The 18,724-nt window shown below is 49.4% G+C and overlaps 1 protein-coding gene across 3 annotated transcripts in view; it reads left to right on the top strand.

Moving 5' to 3' along the window:
- The window catches only part of TET3 (tet methylcytosine dioxygenase 3), a 107,013-nt gene extending 90,088 nt beyond the window's left edge, over positions 1-16,925 (top strand). For all 3 annotated transcript variants that reach the window (XM_081483807.1, XM_081483806.1, XM_081483808.1), the window contains 6 exons: positions 2,039-2,247; positions 3,424-3,574; positions 6,052-6,141; positions 6,649-6,786; positions 11,340-11,676; positions 12,226-16,925. In XM_081483807.1, coding sequence (XP_081339933.1) covers positions 2,039-2,247; positions 3,424-3,574; positions 6,052-6,141; positions 6,649-6,786; positions 11,340-11,676; positions 12,226-14,018 — 2,718 coding nt within the window. In that variant the 3' untranslated portion in view covers positions 14,019-16,925. The remainder of the gene's footprint in view (positions 1-2,038; positions 2,248-3,423; positions 3,575-6,051; positions 6,142-6,648; positions 6,787-11,339; positions 11,677-12,225) is intronic.
- The last annotated feature ends 1,799 nt before the right edge of the window (positions 16,926-18,724 follow it).

Consider the following 18,724-nt stretch of genomic DNA (forward strand, 5'->3'; position numbering starts at 1 on the left):
TCCTGAAACTCTGGTTGTATTCTTAGGTGTGCCTGGTCATGTATGTTTAACTTTCCAAGGAACTACCAAAAACTGTTTTCCATAGCATCCAGGCCCTTGCTTTTTAACAAAAACCGTGCAGATATGCACCATTTTCTCTGCAAATGTTTTAGGACAATGTAAAAATTTCTGAAATTTTGGCTTATAATTTTATCTGTAGATTTTATTCCTTTTGTTCAGTAGTTCAGTTGTGTCTGACTCTTTGTGACCCCATGGACTGCAGCACGCCAGGCTTCCCTATCCTTCACTATCTCCCAGAGTTTGCTCAAACTCATGTTCATTGAGTTGATGATGCCATCCAACCATCTCATCTTCTGTCATCCCCTTCTCCTCCTGTCCTCAATCTTTCCCAGCATCAGGGTCTTTTCAGTGAGTCAGCTCTTCACATCAGGTGGTCAAAATATTGGAGCTTCAGCTTCAGCATCAGTCCTTCTGATGAATATTCAGGGTTGATTTCCTTTAGGATTGACTGGTTTAATCTCTTTGCTGTCCAAGGGACTCTTAAGAGTCTTTTCCAGCACCACAGTTTGAAAGCATCATTTCTTTGGTGCTCAGCCTTCTTTATGATCAACTCTCACATCCATACATGACTACTGGAAAAACCATAGCTATGACTATACAGACCTTTACTGGCAAAGTGATGTCTCTGCTTTTTAATAGGCTGTCTAGGTTTGTCATAGCTTTTCTTCCAAGGAGCAAGCATCTTTTAATTTCATGACTGTAGTCACTGTCCACAGTGTGTCTGGAGCCCAAGAAAATAAAGTCTATCACTGTTTCCATTGTCTCCCCATCTATTTGCCATGAAATGTTGGGACCAATGCCATGATCTTCGTTTTTTGAATGTTGAGTTTTAAGCCAGCTCTTTCACTCTCCTCTTTCACCTTCATCAAGAAGCTCTTTAATTCCTCTTTGCTTTCTGCCATTAGGGTCGTATCATTTGCATATCTGAGGTTGTTGATATTTCTCCTGGCAATCTTGATTCCACCTTGTGATTCATCCAGCCTGGCATTTTGCATGATGTACTCTGCATATAAGTTAAATAAGCAGGGTGACAATATACAGCCTTGACGTACTCCTTTCCCAGTTTTGAACCAGTCCATTGTCCCATTCTGGTTCTAACTGATGCTTTTTAACCTGCATACAGATTTCTTAGGAGACAGGTATTCCCATCTCTTTTAAGAATTTTCCACAATTTGTTGTGATCCACATAGTCAAAGGCTTTAGTGTAGTCAGTGAAGCAGAAGTAAATGTTTTTCTGGAATTCCCTTGCTTAATCTTGTTGGCAATTGCCTTGTTGGCAATTTGATCTCTGGTTCCTCTGCCTTTTCTAAATCCAGCTTGTACATCTGGAAGTTCTTGGTTCATGTACTGTTGAAGCCTAGCTTGAAGGATTTTGAGCATTACCTTGCTAGCATGTGAAGTGACCACGATTGTGCAGTAGTTTGAACATTCTTTGGCATTGCCCTTTTTTGAGGTTGGAATGAAAACTGACCTTTTCCAGTCCTGTGGCTACTGCTGAGTTTTATTTTTATTCCTACGTCTATGTAAATCACCGATTACTTAGGTTTTATCGTAATTATTTTTTATTTTGCACTTTAATGTTTTTCTTTTCCGAATTGTCCTTTAGCCTGTGTGGCTCAGAGGGTTAAGTGCCTGTCTGAAACGCAGGAGATTGGGGTTCGATCCCTGGGTAGGGAAGATCCCCTAGAGAAGGAAATGGCAACCCACTCCAGTACTCCTGCCTGGAAAATCACATGGACGGAGGAGTCTGGTAGGCTACAGTCCATGGGGTCGCCAAGAGTTGGACACGGCTGAGCGACTTCGCATTTAGCCTGTGTGGTTGCTGTCGCCAGGTGTGAGTGACACCCCTGGGACATTGCCCAGAAGAGCTGTGCCCTGGGTCTGTTGGGCAGAGGGGAGGGGTATGTGGTGTCCGCTGTGGACGAGCGCGGGCGCCTGGCTCCTGTGGTTCCCAGCGCCCCACCCCGCCTCCCCGCAGGTGATCCGCAGGCACACGCTAGAAGAGAAGCTGCTCTGCCTGGTGCGGCACCGGGCAGGCCACCACTGCCAGAACGCTGTGATCGTCATCCTCATCCTGGCCTGGGAGGGCATCCCCCGCAGCCTCGGAGACACCCTCTACCAGGAGCTCACCGACACCCTCCGGAAGTATGGGAACCCCACCAGCCGGAGATGTGGCCTCAACGATGAGTATGTGGATGGTCTCAGTGGTGGTGGTGGGGCCCGGGGTCAGGCCCTTGCGTGTTCCGCAGAGTTAGGACTGGGGTGGAAAGAGTGCTCACCACGGCCTGAGCTGGCCTGAGGGCTGACCCTGGCTGGGGAGGGTCTCTTGACTCAGCTGAACTCTGCTTTCTGCCCCAAATTGACTTGAGGCTCTAATAATGGTGACAAGTATGGAAACATGTGTGAGTGCCCCACTAGTATAAGGCATCAGTGATATTCATAAGACCTATCCTTATAGGATCCTCCCCCCATTTTTTAAATTAAGGTATTTTTACTTACAGGAAAATTCATCCTTTGAGGTATACAGTTTGAGGAATTTGACAGATGTTTATAGCCGTGTAGCCACCACCACAATCAAGACATAGAACAGCTCCCTCAGCCCCAAACTCCACCATGCCCCTCTATAGCCTGGTGCTCCCCTACACCCCTGGCAACCACACACCTTGTTTCCTGTCTATGTAAGGTTACTTTTATAAGAATGTCACATAAAGGGAATGATGCAGCGGGTAGCCTCCCAAGTCTGGCTTCTTTTCCTGAGCACAGTGTTTCTGAGTTTCATCTATGGATATGTGTATCAGGAGCCCGTTCCTTTTCACTACTGAGTAGTATTCCACCATGTGGATGCATCACTGTTTGTTTATTCATTCCCCAATTGAGGGGTATTTGGGTTATTTCTGGATTTTATTAAGTGTTGAATGGTAATGTCAGTGTTAATTTCTTTAAAGGCCTGTCAGCACCTGGGCCTGCAGGAAGCAGGCATGTTCAAACTCTGTGGGTCACATTATTCCCCTCTTCGAGTGGTGTGTGTTGAAGCTGATCAAGATATTAGAGTCATGGCAAAGTGTAAACCTGATTGGGTTTTTGATTAAGTCCTTTCAGCCATCTCACACAACCCAGGGGCTTCTCCCAACAGCAGACTCTCAGACCTTCAGGCTCAGGGGTGGGAGCCCAACAGGCTACTCAGAACTGGTCTTCTGTCCACAAGGGTAGAGACTTGGGAAAGGAGTTGAGGGCAGGGAATGATGTCATCCTAATAGTGGGAGGCTGGCGGATGCCAGGCAACAGCAGGGCCTCCCCCTCAGGAAGGGGAAAATTCCAGAACAAAAAATGTGCTTTGGATGCCTAACGTGTTGTATGTTTCAGCCGGACCTGCGCTTGCCAAGGCAAAGACCCAAACACCTGTGGTGCCTCCTTCTCCTTTGGTTGTTCCTGGAGCATGTACTTCAATGGCTGCAAATATGCTCGGAGCAAGACTCCTCGCAAGTTCCGCCTCGCAGGGGACAACCCCAAAGAGGTGAGGAGAGCCCCATAGGGAGCCTGAGACCTTCCCACTCACCCTGTTCAACCTGCTGCCTCTAACAGTCGAGATGGCACATAGGATTAGTGCACTGAGACTCAGATATGCAGAAAATGGAACTTCCTTTTTTTGTTTTTTAACTGACCTTATCTTGCAGTGAAATAAGTTATGTGATGTGATGTAGAAGGATATGACAAGTGAGAAATTAGACTTACCAATTACAGATACCTCAGACTCTTGCAGTTTAGAAAAGTCTCCTTAAGGTAAATGTTCAGATTCCTCATTAGAATATGGCCCTCTTAAGGGTTATCACTTCCCTCCATTCTTCGCAAGACTTCTTTCTGGGTGTGAGGTGTGGCAGGAAGAGGGGCCTCAGGCCACCTTTTGGCTGATGCTAGACTTCCCTCTTCCTGCCTGGTCGCCGGGGACACGTCTCTATGCAGTTGTCCAGGTCTTTGCTGTCGCCTGCTGGGGGCCTGGCATGGTCCTCGGGCACTGGACTGGCATCCACATGATGTTGCCTCTAGGCCTGAGACCTCTCCTGCCCTCCAGAGCTTTTCCTCAACCCAGTAACAACAGGTCAAGGGTCTCAGGGTCTCCTCCAGCCAGGCTGCCTCCCCCTCTGCCACTTCTCTGTTGCCTTGGTTGTACAGGCCATCCCAAGGGGTTCTCCCCTTGAAGTCCAGAGGCAAAGCCAGGCACAGGCTGGAGTGGGCTCTCTGTCAGGTCCCCCCAGCCTCCCTCCCTCCTGCCTCTGCTACTGCAAGGAGGTGGGTACTGGATCCAGGCAGTACCTTGATCCCATTCTCTACCTTCCAACTCTCTCCAAGCTGCTTGTACCAGAAGGGCTTCCCCTCTTTGCAGGGGGCAAGGACTCCTGGGGTACATTTATTTTCCTAAACCACATATAAATTTCTATGCTCAGACTTCCAAACTTTGCTTTTCAGAAATAAAAGGAAGCAGCATGTCCAAATTTAGAAGCTCTTTTTTTTCTCTCAAAGCCAGCTTTTTTTGACTATTACATAACTTAGTCTGAGTCTAATTTGATGCTAGACTTTTATTTATGGCAGCACCCTGCCTCCCTCAGAAGCAGCAAATGCTGTTGCTTCAATGAATGAAGGAGTCTCAGTGCCTCCAGGAACTAGGAATTGTCATGAATGAAAGCGATACATGGAAAACAAATATTTTCTCTGTTCCATCAGCTACCATTTCCTGTGCACCTACTAAGTGCTGGGTACTCTGTCCAGAACCTCACAAGTATCTCAGTTAATCTTATGACACCCTGAGGCTCTAGACACTAGTACTGCTCCCTTTACAGGTGAGGCAGATGGCTTGCCCAGGGCTGTGTGGCAGTGATGGTGAAGTCCGCACTTAACCCTGGCCTGTGTTTCCCCAAAGCTCACAGTCCTCACTCCCATGTTGTGCTGGCTTCAGGCCCCCGGTGCTCATGGAAGCATCTGGAAGGTAGCCAGGGAGGTGCAGTGAGGCTGGCTGGTAGCTCTGCCGCCCCACTGGACAGACAGCTGAGCCATTGGTCTCACCCTTCTATTTCTAATTCTGTGAGTTTGGAACTTTTTTCCTTCCCTCTTCCTCCTCGTTCTTCTCTGTAAACTCTTCATCCTGTGCTCAAGGCTGGCTCGGAGCCCCTGTGACCCTACTTGTTACCCTCAGAGGGCTAGAGAAAGGCTGTGAATACCTTAAACTCTCTGTGTTTGGGGGCCTCTTCACTGAGGTCAGCACTGTCTGGTGGAACTTTCTGTGATCATGGAAATGTTCTCTGTAGGGAACAGGCAGCCACAGGTACCACTTGTAGCCACTGAGCACTTGAAATGTGGCTAGTACAGTGGAGGGGCTGAATTTTTTATTTTATTTAATTTTAATTAAAATTAATTTATGCTTCAGTAGCCACACACGGCTTGTGAACTAAACACCTGAGATGATGTGAGTCTTAAAGGATAGAACATTGAGTCTGTCTGTATACTTGGCTCATGACGGGCACTGGGCCTGGCTGGCTGTGGGATTCCTAGCACAGGCCTCACCCGCCCCTCCCTGCCTCTGTTTACCTCTCTGGACCACTGCAGGAAGGATCCACACTTGCTGCTCATGCTCTACATGCCTGCCATCCCCCACCTCTGACCTAGGGTGTTGACTGAGTGCTTGGTAAGAGCAGGAACCTGTTCTAGGTGTTTTGAGCGGCACTGGGCTGGAGCCTGGCAGAGCAGGTGCTTGGTAGTCAAGGTGACCAGACTCTCAGAAGTGCCTTCTCTGGCGAGCTTCAGCATCTCCAACTTTAAATCAGACCTGGCCCCATACCCTTCCCAGAGGAAACACTGTTAAGATACCTGACGGCCCCTTACTTCTTACTTTGTCACTGGGAGCCCAGCAGAGGTTCTAGAGTGGAGGTGGATTTCCAGGGTGCAGAGTTTACCAGGCGGAGCTGCTCTGGGGGTGTGTGACTAGTCTCGTCTCCACAGGAAGAAGTGCTCCGGAAGAGTTTCCAGGACCTGGCCACCGAAGTTGCTCCCCTGTATAAGCGGCTGGCGCCCCAGGCCTATCAGAACCAGGTATTGAGTCTTGGGCTGTTCTCTGCCCACGTGTCACTCCATCTCTGCCCAGCTCCCTGCTGTGTGGCAGTGGCAGAGTGGGCTCCTGATGGGAAATGCCCAGCCAGTGCTACAGCAGCGATGTAGGTCTTTGTTAAGACCTCTTGTTTACACCAGGCTGACCACACCCCCAGACTGTCTTTCCTCTATCCTTAGTCTTTATCTCTCTCCCCTTCATAGCCCTCCACGTCCTCTGCTCTGGTTTCTACTGAGGAGGCTTGAGTTTCTCTCACCAGTCACCTCTGCACTCCGTAGATGAAGCAAGGGGGGACTTGAGATAACCCAGAAGGAAGTAACCCCTCCAGGGGCTTCAGCCATAAAACTTCCCTCCTGCAGCCCAAGTACAAGACAGTTGTGTTCCTTAACCTCCTCCCTTCTTCCTTCCCTCTATGCCCTGGCCTCCCCTATGTCAAGTCAGGGCCACTCATCTCAGGTCACTTGAGCAGCTCTCCTTGGCAATCTACACAGGTGACCAACGAGGAAATAGCGATTGATTGCCGTCTGGGGCTGAAGGAAGGGCGGCCCTTCTCGGGGGTCACGGCCTGCATGGACTTCTGTGCCCACGCCCACAAGGACCAGCATAACCTCTACAACGGGTGCACAGTGGTAAGAAAGCCTGTGAGCTGTCACAGCCCCACCTATGAGATGGTCCTGGGAGGGGGCACACACCTGCTCTGTGCAGATAGCTAGGCTCAAGGCTGGGAGAGACCCTGCCAGACTGCCTGCTTCTGCCAGCTTCTTTGGGAAATGCAGGGACAGGGCTGGTTTGGGTGGATGCTGCAGAATGCAGCCTCTTGGGCACCCCGTGTGCCCCAGTTATCTAAAATGTGGTTTCAGGTCTCTCTGAACACTTGGATTTAAGTCCAGACAGTCTCTTGATTCATTCATTGGTCAAATGTTTATTGTGCCCCAGGTACTGCTCTAGATGCTGGGGAATAAAATGGACAGAGTGCTGCCCAACTATGTGATATAATGTCCAGTAGCAATGAAGGCTGTGAGGAGGAGATACGGTAGGGTAAGGGATGAGATGACCACAGATGCTATTTTAGATGAAGTGGAGGGAGCCTTGTCTGAGAAGGGGCACCTGAGCAGAGATGTGGAGGCAAGGGACTGAATGCGTGGGGGTGGGGGTGGGGTGCTCCAGGACTGACACAGGCGAAGCCTCAAGAGGAGTGAGATTAGAGGGGCGGGGTTGCAGGGGGCATGAGAGGCTGGGAGGGCTCTGGGTTGTGCTCTAAGTGTGATGGGAAGCCCTGGAGGGCTTTTCAGCTGGGAATGCTAAGATCTCACTTATCAAGTCAGAAGCACTCTCTTGCTCCTACAGATGGAGCATAAAATATGTTGCAGTAGGGGTGGGTGGGGGAGAACCAGAGCAAGCAGGCCAGGTAGAGGCTGGGACAGTTGTCCAGAGGTGACAGAGCTTGGGCAGGAGTGAGGGTGGGGGTGGGGAGAAATTGGACAGGTTTGGGATGATTTTGAAGGCATAGCTGAGGGTATTTGCTCATGGCTTGGACATAGGATGTGTAATTGCTTGAGCAACTAGGCAAGTGTTAGTGTTGTTTACTGAGATGTAGAATATCAGGAGAAGACCAATTTGGGGTGAAAATCAAGGATTCTATTTTGACAGACACAGACTCACAGACTTAGGAAACAAACTTATGGTTGCTGGGGAGTAAGGATGGGAGAAAGGAATAGTTAGGGAGTTTGGGGTGGACAGGTACACACTGCTGTATTTAAAATGGATAACCAACAAGGACCTACCATATAGGAGAGGAAACTTTACTCAATGTTATGGCAGCCTGGATTTGAAGGGAGCTTGGGGGAGAATGGATACATGTATATGTATGGCTGAGTCCCTTTGCTGTCCACCTGAAACTATCACAACATAGTTAACTGGCTGTACTCCAAGATAAAATTTAAAAGTTTTTTAAAAAATTAAGAAAATTCTGTTTTGAGATGCCTGCTAGATGTCCAGGTGGAGATGTAGAGTAGGGTGGGGAAAAGGAAGGTCTAGAGAAATTAAATTGAGAATGGAGAGTACTTAGTTCATAATTAGGGCCATGAACCTGGATGCAGGTCCCAGAAGAGTGAGTACAAGCTGGAGAAGGGAGGAGGTTTGGGCTTGGGTGGGGGCACCCTGGAAAGAGTGATGTGGCTCTCTTCTCTGCTTTTTACCTAGGTCCTAGGAAACAGGGCTCCCAGGGGACAGTGGTAAAGGCAAGGGCACTGGCATATTCGACTAAAAAGGAACTCCTAGAATCAGTGTAGCTTCTGTCCCCATGGGATGAATGACCCAACCCTAGGATTTCATTTCTCCATCTTGTTCTCCTTTCCCATGTTCAAGACCAAAAAGCAAGATGAAAGTGAAAGTAAAAGTGAAGCCGCTTCTGCTACACTGCACCGTGGGGATTTTCTAGCTGAAATATAGAGAAGAAGTGGGCCCTTCAGGGTTAGGAAAGGAGCAGGGAAGGAGGACAGACCACTGGGAGATAAGAGCACAGTCAGGTTATTTGGATCCCAGAGCTTCCAGAATGAAGTGAAAAATAAGTTTTCTCCAAAATGAATAATGGGTTTTTTCCTATCTGAACAATTATTTGTTATAAAAAAATTTTAATAATATGAGAAAGTATAAAGTAAAAATTGCCTGAAGTCTCATAGATAACCTGTGTTAGCATTATGATGGCCATCCATTCAGATACCCAAATGTATGTGTGTGTGTGTGCACAGCTGTATACATTTTACACATCATGTGTATGTGCTGTTCCATATGGAGAAGGCAATGGCAACCCACTCCAGTACTCTTGCCTGGAAAATCCCATGGACAGAGGAGCCTGGTAGGCTGCAGTCCATGGGGTCGCGAAGAGTCGGACCCGACTGAGCGGCTTCACTTTTACTTTTCACTTTCATGCATTGGAGAAGGAAATGGCAACCCACTCCAGTGTTCTTGCCTGGAGAATCCCAGGGATGGCGGAGCCTTGTGGGCTGCCGTCTATGGGGTCGCACAGAGTCAGACACGACTGAAGCGACTTAGCAGCAGCAGCAGCAGCTGTTCCATAACCTTGCTTCTCTTAACTCAGGAGCATGTGGTGGATAGCTTTCTGGGTTGGTGGATATCAGTTTACTTCAGCATGTTCTAAGGCTGTGTGTGTGGCTCTGTCACCATTTACTAACCAGTCCCCTGTGGATGGACAGTACTTTCAGACTCCTTTCCGTAAACCACAGGGAGGGTGTCCTCAGCACAGCTTTGTGCAGCATCTTCAGGATAAGGACCCTTACAGCCTTTGAGTGCTAATTTGGCAGCTTATTGGGCAACAGTAGGGTTGGTCAGGAGGCAGAGAGGGGAGAGAATGGCCCACAGCTTTATTGGAGATTTCATAAAATGGAGTGGGCAAGGCAGGATAAATAAGCTGAGTAAGTTTAGGGTGGATAGTTTGAATAATTTCTTCAGGCTCTGGGCTTTAGAGCTGGTCTCTGTGGGGTGATTTAAGGCAGGGAGAGTATTAGGTGTGTGAGAATTTGATAAAGGAGATAGTTGGGGTGGGATAGGTTGGTTTATGTATCAAAGTTGCATTGGCAGGGGGTCATTTGCTGCCTATAGGAATTAGCTAGGCTTCCCAGGTGGCACTAGTGGTAAAGAACCCACCTGCCAATGCAGGAGACATAAGAGACACAGGTTCAGTCCCTGGGTTGGGAAGATCCCCTGGAGGAGGGCATGGCAACCCTCACCAGTATTCTTGCCTGGAGAATCCTATGGACAGAGGAGCCTGGTGGGCTACATCCATAGGGTCACAAAGAGTCGGACACAGCTGAAGCAACTGAGCATGCAGTCTTAGGGAGGGTCAGTCCCTTCAAGATCAAGACCCCAAATGTTAGAACATCAAGAATTCAGAAAATAAAATATAGTCAATACAAGAGTAAAAAGAGTAAATGAAAAAAAAAAAAGAATCAGACCTCCTTAGTAATCAGAGAAGCATATTCCAGTGGCGAGATGCATTTTGATAACAAGTGAAAAGTTTTAAATTAATGGCAAAAATGTCAACAAAAGTATAGGAAAACCGAAAATTCTGCCAGTGTGAGTGAAACACTGATGCTAAATCATTTTGGAGCACAGTTTGGCAGTATGTGGCAGTTCTTCCTCATAGTGTTTATCCCAGGGAATTAAGTATCTTAGAAAATTCAATGAAAGAATAAAAGTATTACGATAGGAAAAAATGAGAAACAGGTTTAAATGGTCATGAGGAATTAGTTAAATAGATTAACACATTGATATAGTGGAATAATATAGTGTGGCTCTTAAATCGTATTAGGGAAGAATATCTAACATGTAAGAAAATATACTGTGTAAGAAAAAGTTATTCTAAAACTATGCATAATATGGGCTTCTCTGGTGGCTCAGTCAGTAAAGAATCCGCCTGCAATGCAGGAGACCTGTGTTCGATCCGAGTTGGGAAGATCCCCTGGAGGAGGGCATGGTAACCCACTCCAGTATTCTTGCCTGGAGAATCCCATGGACAGAGGAGCCTGGTGGGCTACAGTCCATGGGGTCTCAAAGAGTTGGACATGACTGAGCGACTAAGCACATAGCACATTCATAGTATAAATGATCCTATTTAATTATTATAAAAGTGAGCATGTCTATGACCAAGTAGATATACGGATTATTTGTAGTTGGTGGGATTATGGAGATAATTTTCATGTCCTTTGTATTGCTGTAAATTTTCTACCACCAGCATGTACAATTTTCAATTTTAAGAACAAAAGGAGATGCATGTTGAGGGCAAGGAAGATAATGGTGGAAGGTCCGAGGTCTAGGTAATGACATGTACCAGCAGTGATGACAGTGGAGGGCAGAGCACATCTCCCCGTCCTGACCTGGCCCCTTTCTGGCTGTTTGACCCAGAGCCAGTCATCTCATCCCCTCTCAGCCTTGTTAGGCAAAGTGAATGATGTGCATTGAAAACTTGTCAAGCAAACTCTAAATGCTGGTGATACCGTTACTGTATAAACCAAGACCAGTGTGCTTTTTAGATACTCCAAAAAGTGATAATGGATAGCTGGGCTTGGGACTGTCTGGGGAAGGGGACAGCCTTGTATGTGGGATGCTCAGCCCCTCCCTCTCAGTGTCGGGCTCCCCCAACCCCTCTCTCTGCTTGAGGCAGGTCTGCACCCTGACCAAGGAAGACAATCGCTGCGTGGGCAAGATCCCCGAGGACGAGCAGCTGCACGTGCTCCCCCTGTACAAGATGGCCAGCACGGACGAGTTCGGCAGTGAGGAGAACCAGAACGCCAAGGTGGGCAGTGGGGCCATCCAGGTGCTCACCGCCTTCCCCCGCGAGGTCCGGCGCCTGCCTGAGCCTGCCAAGTCCTGCCGCCAGCGGCAGCTTGAAGCCAGGAAGGCGGCAGCCGAGAAGAAGAAGGTTCAGAAGGAGAAGCTGAGCACTCCTGAGAAGATCAAGCAGGAGGCCCTGGAGCTGGCTGGCATCACCACTGACCCAGGTATGTGGGGAAAGGGTGCCCAGCAGGGGTGGCACAGCGCCGTTGGCTCGGGGGGCCCTTACCACCCCTCTTCCTGCCTTGAGATAGAATTCCAGACAAAAAAGTACTGGAATCTCTCAGCCGTCTGAACCATCAGTTTTGTCAGTTAGCGACAGAGGACGCCAGACCCGATGGGAGGCACCTGGGAGCCAAGTGCACGGAGGTCCCCCATCTTCCCGAAGGGCAGCTGGATGTCCCCCAGCTCGCCCGTGCCCCTCGCAGTGGGGCAGCAGGGTCTTCGGTGTGGGGCAGCCCTGATCCGCGCAGCAGCTGGCACTGGGGCGCTTCAGTGAGGACAGGTGGGGTCTGCCTGGGTTGGGGGGGCCGAGGGCTCTGCTGGCTGGTCTCCCAGGGCTTCCTCGGGGCCAGGCCAAGCTGAGCGGCGCCGGAAGCAAGTCCAGCCTCACGCATCTTGCCTGCTTGGCTGAGGAAACCTCTCAGGAGAAGAGGGAGCTTCTGTGGCTGTGGTTCTCTGTGCTCCTTCTCTGTCTCACTTCCTGTCTTCCTCAGGCCTTTCTCTGAAGGGTGGATTGTCCCAGCAAAGCCTGAAACCCTCCCTCAAGATGGAGCCGCAGAACCCCTTCAGCTCCTTCAAGTACAGCGGCAACACGGTGGTGGAGAGCTACTCGGTGCTGGGCAGCTGCCGGCCCTCCGACCCGTACAGCGTGAACAGCGTGTACTCCTACCACTCCTACTATGCACAGCCTGGCCTGGCCTCCGTCAACGGCTTCCACTCCAAGTATGCGCTTCCGTCGTTCAGCTACTATGGCTTTCCATCCAGTAACCCGGTCTTCCCCTCTCAATTCCTGGGTGCTGGTGCCTGGGGGCACAGTGGCAGCAGCAGCAGTTTTGAGAAGAAGCCAGACCTCCACGCTCTGCACAACAGCCTGAGCCCGGCCTACGGTGGTGCTGAGTTTGCCGAGCTGCCCGGTCAGGCTGTTCCCACAGACACCCACCACCCCGCTTCTCACCACCAGCAGCCTGCTTATCCAGGCCCCAAGGAGTATCTGCTTCCGAAGGCCCCCCAGATCCACCCAGTGTCCAGGGACCCCTCTCCATTTGCACAGAGCTCCAATTGCTACAACAGATCCATCAAACAAGAGCCAGTAGATCCACTGGTCCACACTGAGTCTGCATCCAGAGAGCCTGGCACGATGGGCAAAACACCTTTGCCTGAGGCATCTCAGAACGGGGGTCCCAGTCATCTATGGGGACAGTACTCAGGAGGCCCAAGCATCTCCCCCAAGAGGACTAACAGCGTGGGTGGCAGCTGGGGTGTGTTCCCTCCTGTGGAGAGCCCTGCCGTTATCCCTGATAAGCTCGGTTCTTTTGGGGGTGCCTGCCTGACCCCTTCCCACTTCGCAGATGGCCAGCATCAGTGGGGGTTGTTTCCTGGCGAGGGACAGCAGCCGGCCCCCCAGCCTGGAGGACGGCTGCGAGGCAAGCCGTGGAGCCCCTGCAAGTTTGCAAGCAACGCCTCGGCCTTGGCTGGGCCCGGCCTGACTGAGAAGCCATGGGGGGTAGGGGCAGGGGATTTCAGCTCCGCCCTGAAAGGTGGTCCTGGCTCCAAGCTGTGGAGCCCCTTGAAAGGGGAGGAGGGGAGGATTCCAACCCCAGGGGCAAGCCAGCTGGACAAAGCCTGGCAGTCCTTCGGCATGCCCCTGGGCCCCAGTGAGAAGCTGTTTGGGGCCCTGAAGTCCGAGGAGAAGCTGTGGGATCCCTTCAGCCTGGAGGAGGGGATGGCAGAGGAGCCCCCGAACAAGGGGACGGTGAAGGAAGAGAAGGGCAGTGGAAGCGGCGCGGGCGGGGCGGAGGAGGAGGAGGAGCTGTGGTCAGACAGCGAACACAACTTCCTGGACGAGAACATCGGCGGCGTGGCGGTGGCCCCCGCCCACGGCTCCATCCTGATCGAGTGTGCCCGGCGGGAGCTGCACGCCACCACGCCCCTCAAGAAGCCCAACCGCTGCCACCCCACCCGCATCTCGCTGGTCTTCTACCAGCACAAGAACCTCAACCAGCCCAACCACGGGCTGGCGCTCTGGGAGGCCAAGATGAAGCAGCTGGCGGAGAGGGCGCGGGCACGACAGGAGGAGGCCGCCCGGCTGGGCCTGGGCCATCAGGAGGCCAAGCTCTATGGGAAGAAGCGCAAGTGGGGGGGTGCCGTGGTCCCCGAGTCTCAGCATAAGGAGAAGAAGGGGATTGTCCCTACCCGGCAGGCGCTGGCCGTGCCCACGGACTCAGCGGTCACCGTGTCCTCCTATGCCTACACGAAGGTCACCGGCCCCTACAGCCGCTGGATCTAGGTGCCAGGGTGCCAGGGAGCCAGCGTACCTCAGCGTCGGGCCCGGCCCGAGCTGCCTCTGTGGTGCTTTCGCCCTCACACCTGGGGGCGGGTTGGGGGTGCAGAAGTCTTTTTATCTATATATACATATATAGATACGCATATATATGTATTTATGGTCCAAACCTCAGAACTGACCCGCCCCTCCCTCCCCCGCCCCCCACTTCCCCAGCACTTTGAAGAAGAAACTACGGCTGTCGGGTGATTTTTTTCGTGATCTTAATATTTATATCTCCACATTGGTTTTTTTCCTCCCTTGTTTGGGGGGCTTTTATTTTCTCTTGTTTTTAAAACTCTATCCTTGTATATCACAATAATGGAAAGAAAGTTTATAGTGTCCTTTCACAAAGGAGTAGTTTTAAATTCCATTTAAAATGTGTATTTATTGGATTTTTTTTAAGTGACAATTGTAATGGTAAAGGATCGGCAGGAAAGGCCAGAAGCACTCATTCCTGCCCAGTTGTGCTGGGCCCGGTGAGCCTGGCCCTCTTGGGAGATGACGAGGTTCTCTCAGCCATCGGCCCCTCATGAGCCAAGCGCAGGTTGTAGCCACCCACTGCATCCCCCTGACAGACATGCCTTCCCTTCAGAGGAGGGAGCCCTCAGGACAGCTTCTGTCCTCTTCAGGAGGATGGGAGAATCTGTAGAAAAACACCTGGGGTCCCTTTTCCAGTCACCGGCTTGGAGTCGGGTATGGGGGGCAGGCGCACCCCAGGCCAGGCACCTGAGATGCTGGCATAGATTTCCCCCGAAACCAGGTTGGAAGTAGATAGCTTCAAGCTTGCTAGTCTCCACACTGAATCCTCTCTGTCCGTTAGCTATCAAGTCACGTGGTACCGTGGTCCCCTCGGCAGCACCTTGGGACGGAGCTGGAATCGAGAGGTTCTCAGGAGCCTTTTTCCACCAAGCTGACTAGCCAATGAATACTGGCTGAAGGAATTTGTCTTAGTGGCAGGTTAAAAAAAAAAAAATGCCTCCAAAGTCGATGCTGATACCGAAAAGGGCTACTGTATCTTTAAGAACAAGAAGTCGAACCCAAGCTGTGAAAAGCCGGCGCAGAGCCTGGTGCTGTAGTGTTGTGCTGGGACTTCCTTGATCGGGCAGGCAGGCCGCACCCGCGGGAACTCCGCGCAGCAGTGTGACAGCAGTAATGCATCTCCTTATCCCTGGATTTCACATTGGACAATGGTGCATGCCTCACACCTGAGCCCACCCCCTCCACGCTATCATTTGAGGAGTGGGCCTACACTTAACAATTTTTAAATGCAAAAGTCAAACATTTTCAGCAGGTAGCTATGATTTTCCTCCCTAATTGGTGCCGTTTCTCTATTTGGTCATTTTCTCCTTTCCCTCCTCCCCTCTCCACCCACTTGAACATGCCCATTCTAAAATTCTGGTGCATTTGTTCAGTTCTTTGAAATGAGAATGTGGTGCTTAATTTTTTTGACATTTGTTGAGAGAGGTTGGGCCTGACAGGTAGGAAGCAACATCCGTCGACAGCAAGTCAGACTTCTTGGAGTGTTCGTTTTTCCTGTGGTATTAGCAGAAATGATGTCCAGCTACCCATGTGGATGTATGTGGTGCGTGAGAGGCTTCATAAGGACACAGAGGGGAATATGGCCACACAGTGATTGACAGCCAAACCCTGAGATAAACATCAGATATTTATTGAGCAGTTTTATTCAGATGTGGGTCTTCATAAAATGAGTTTAACAATCAGATGACGATGCTAAAGGCAAGTTCCTGAGCTTCCAGGTGCCTTGTGGAAGAGCTGAGAATTGACCCGCTGGGTGTTTACTGTAACTGTTCCAGAAGCACTGGCGGAGAGTCGCTGTGAGATGTCCTGAGCATTTATGTGGTCTGGTTTTAATTGTAAATAGTGAAAAAAATTTTTTAAGCACTTTTGCCTAGATTTAAACAGCAACTTGAAAAAAGTATGTTTTAACATGTAATTGTGGGAGAAATTGTAAATAGTAGCTGAATATTTAACGTGCTTTGTCTAGCCTTCACTTTTACCATATTCTGTAAAGTTGCATTTATTTTACAGGACAAAAATGAAATATTATTGCTTTTGAAATAAATACCCAAGAGCTTATCAGGATTTCGAATTATTCAGAACTCAGATTTATAGGAAAACCTCTGACCTTCAGTTTGACAAGCTAAAGGAAGCAGAGTCTTTAATGAGCATGCTGATTTTCTAGTTTTGAGGAAAAGTTGGGTCCTTTAAATGCTATTTTGCTTAACGCATCAGTACTTTTTGCAGGTCTCATTTGACTCCGTGCTTAGGTAGATGCGGGGGTGCCTTGAAAACTTCATTTTAAATTATCTTAAACAAGAAATACCATATTTTACAAAACATTTGGAGAATGTGACCGTCTGTATTACCCGGGAAAGCCCCAGGTTGGCTGTTGGTTTGGAAGGTCCCGAGTGTAACCCAGGTGATTCTGATACTTGGCATGTATGAATCTCCTTGATGTGTGTTCAATAGACTCTTCCCCTCATCACCCTTTGGTAGCAAAGCCATTAGATGAAAGGAGAAACCAATACAATCTAAAAGCATGTGATGTCTGTCCCCCCCAGCCCAAACAGCCTTTGGTTCATAAATTCTAGATTAGCAAATAGGCTGCTGAGAAGAGAGTCAAGAGGCAGTCTCCATTGGATGTCCCCATGCCCTCCAGAACGGTGTTTCAGAGATTAGGTGGTGCTGTTGCCATGCTCAAGCCCATGCTGATTTTTACACACTACATGTATAACCTACCTCAAATCTCAGTCATTAAATTAGCATGCTTTAGACGTATGTTTAAAAAGTAACTATGCACAGCTCTTTATCCCCTCCCCCTTGCTGCTGAAGGTTTCTTAAAGAGAAAAATCGAATTTTTATTTTTTACTGGCACTATCATTTTTTAAGTCCTAAAGATGATTAACAGACATTTTTATCATGAGAAGAAAAATAAAGCCATTGCAACTAAAGAACCTAACAGCATGACCAAGTTTTAGGAATAATAGTATAGCAACAGAAATGATGGAGTCCTAGAGTCATCTCCCCCAGTGTGCCCTGTCCACAGATGCCATCCACATGCAGTGCAGACAACTGGTTCTTCTTTTGTTTTCCCTGCCTTTTTTGCGTGCAAGGAAAGTACTTGCAAAGTTTTGTGCTAAGAAGTTTTTAAAATAAAAAAATCGCTTTGCGGCAGGTTCTCGCAAAATAACTGGTGCTAGCTCAAGAAACCGCTATCTAACCATCAGAAATCTTGACTGAAGTGTTTCATGGCTTTTGAGGTTTCTTGTTTTTGTTGTTGTTTGGTGTGTTTTCTGGCAGGGCCTACGTTTCCCACACTCTGATTTCGTGGGGACTGGTTTGCCGTCTCACTGAGATGACAGGTGCGCATGGAAAGAGATCATACCCGCCCCTCTTGGTCCTTTCACCAGCCTCTTTTGGAAACAGTAGTTTGCAGAGCTAGGGACTTTAAAAGTGCTGAAGCAAGGAAAGAAGGAGCAGATCTTAATTGCTTTGTACCCGACAGCAGTGGGTATGTGAGGACGGGTAGCAATGAGTAGATGGTAACCTGATTCCATTAAGAGAACCCAGCCAGGCTTCATGAAGTTGACCACCGCCAGATCTCACACCAGGGCAGTGCTGCGGAAAATTAAAATGATAGCCCCGACGTGCCTCAACCAATCTCTTTCCTTTTGTTACTGAAGTGTGTTTTATGGACTAGGAAGCATTTTTATGAATTGAAATAGTCTAAATAAAATGGTGCTATGGTGTTTTAATGTGACTGTCCCTGATCCTGTCCTGCTGAGGTGCTATCAAGGTTCTGAAACCACAACCAACCAAAAACAAGGTGGGCTCCGGTCTCTCTTGGCTTCTTTCCCCGCCCCCCTTTTGGTGCTGTCTCCTTAGACTTCTGTTTACGTGCTAGAACCTGCTCTGAGCAGTTTTTCTGTTTTGTTTTATTCTTCCCTTGCTGGCCAGATGGAAAGGCAAGTCTCGAAGGCAGCCAGCCCTCTTACTGGGGCGGGGAGTGGGCCTGCCTGGCTTGGAGGTGGCGGGCACGCTGGTTTCACATGTGTCCTCTTGGGTCTATCAAGAAAGGAAGCGTGAAGGGGTTTTGGGGGGCATTTTGGAGGAAAGGGAGTCGGGTACTCCTGCGTCTTCTAACGTGGCAGGCATTCTCATAGCCAACACAGGTTTTCTCCTGCTGTCCAGGGTGCTGACTAGATGTCACTGAGAGTTCCAAAGGTGCTCTGCAGGCCAGGGTGGGCCGGATGGGCCTCCTTCCTCCCCAGCACTGGCCAGGACCGTGGTGGGCAGGGGGCTCATTCCTTTGCTCCTCACAGCCTTTGCCCCAGCATTGCTTCTGCCTCTCATTGGTATCCCTTCGTGTTCAAACTAAAGGAAGGAGCTTTGCTCACTTGGTGCCACTGAGGCTGTTTTTAGTTGGTGCTATTCTAAATTTCTTCTTGGGTCCACAAAAGTTAAAAATTCAACAGGAAGCTCCATTTTGTGTCATCCACTGTCACAATAATTTTTTTTTAAATACCTCAAAAACAGGACATCATGACAACTTTGGTAAAGTAGATTCCAGGAGGGTCTGATACATACAGGTTGTCCATTTGATGACCTACTTGACCTTGAAGAATCTGGGGTCATTTTATTTTTCATTC

This window comes from Giraffa tippelskirchi, chromosome 4, assembly GCF_054371585.1.
Source record: "Giraffa tippelskirchi isolate mGirTip1 chromosome 4, T2T-mGirTip1v1.2.pri, whole genome shotgun sequence".
NCBI lineage: Eukaryota > Metazoa > Chordata > Mammalia > Artiodactyla > Giraffidae > Giraffa > Giraffa tippelskirchi.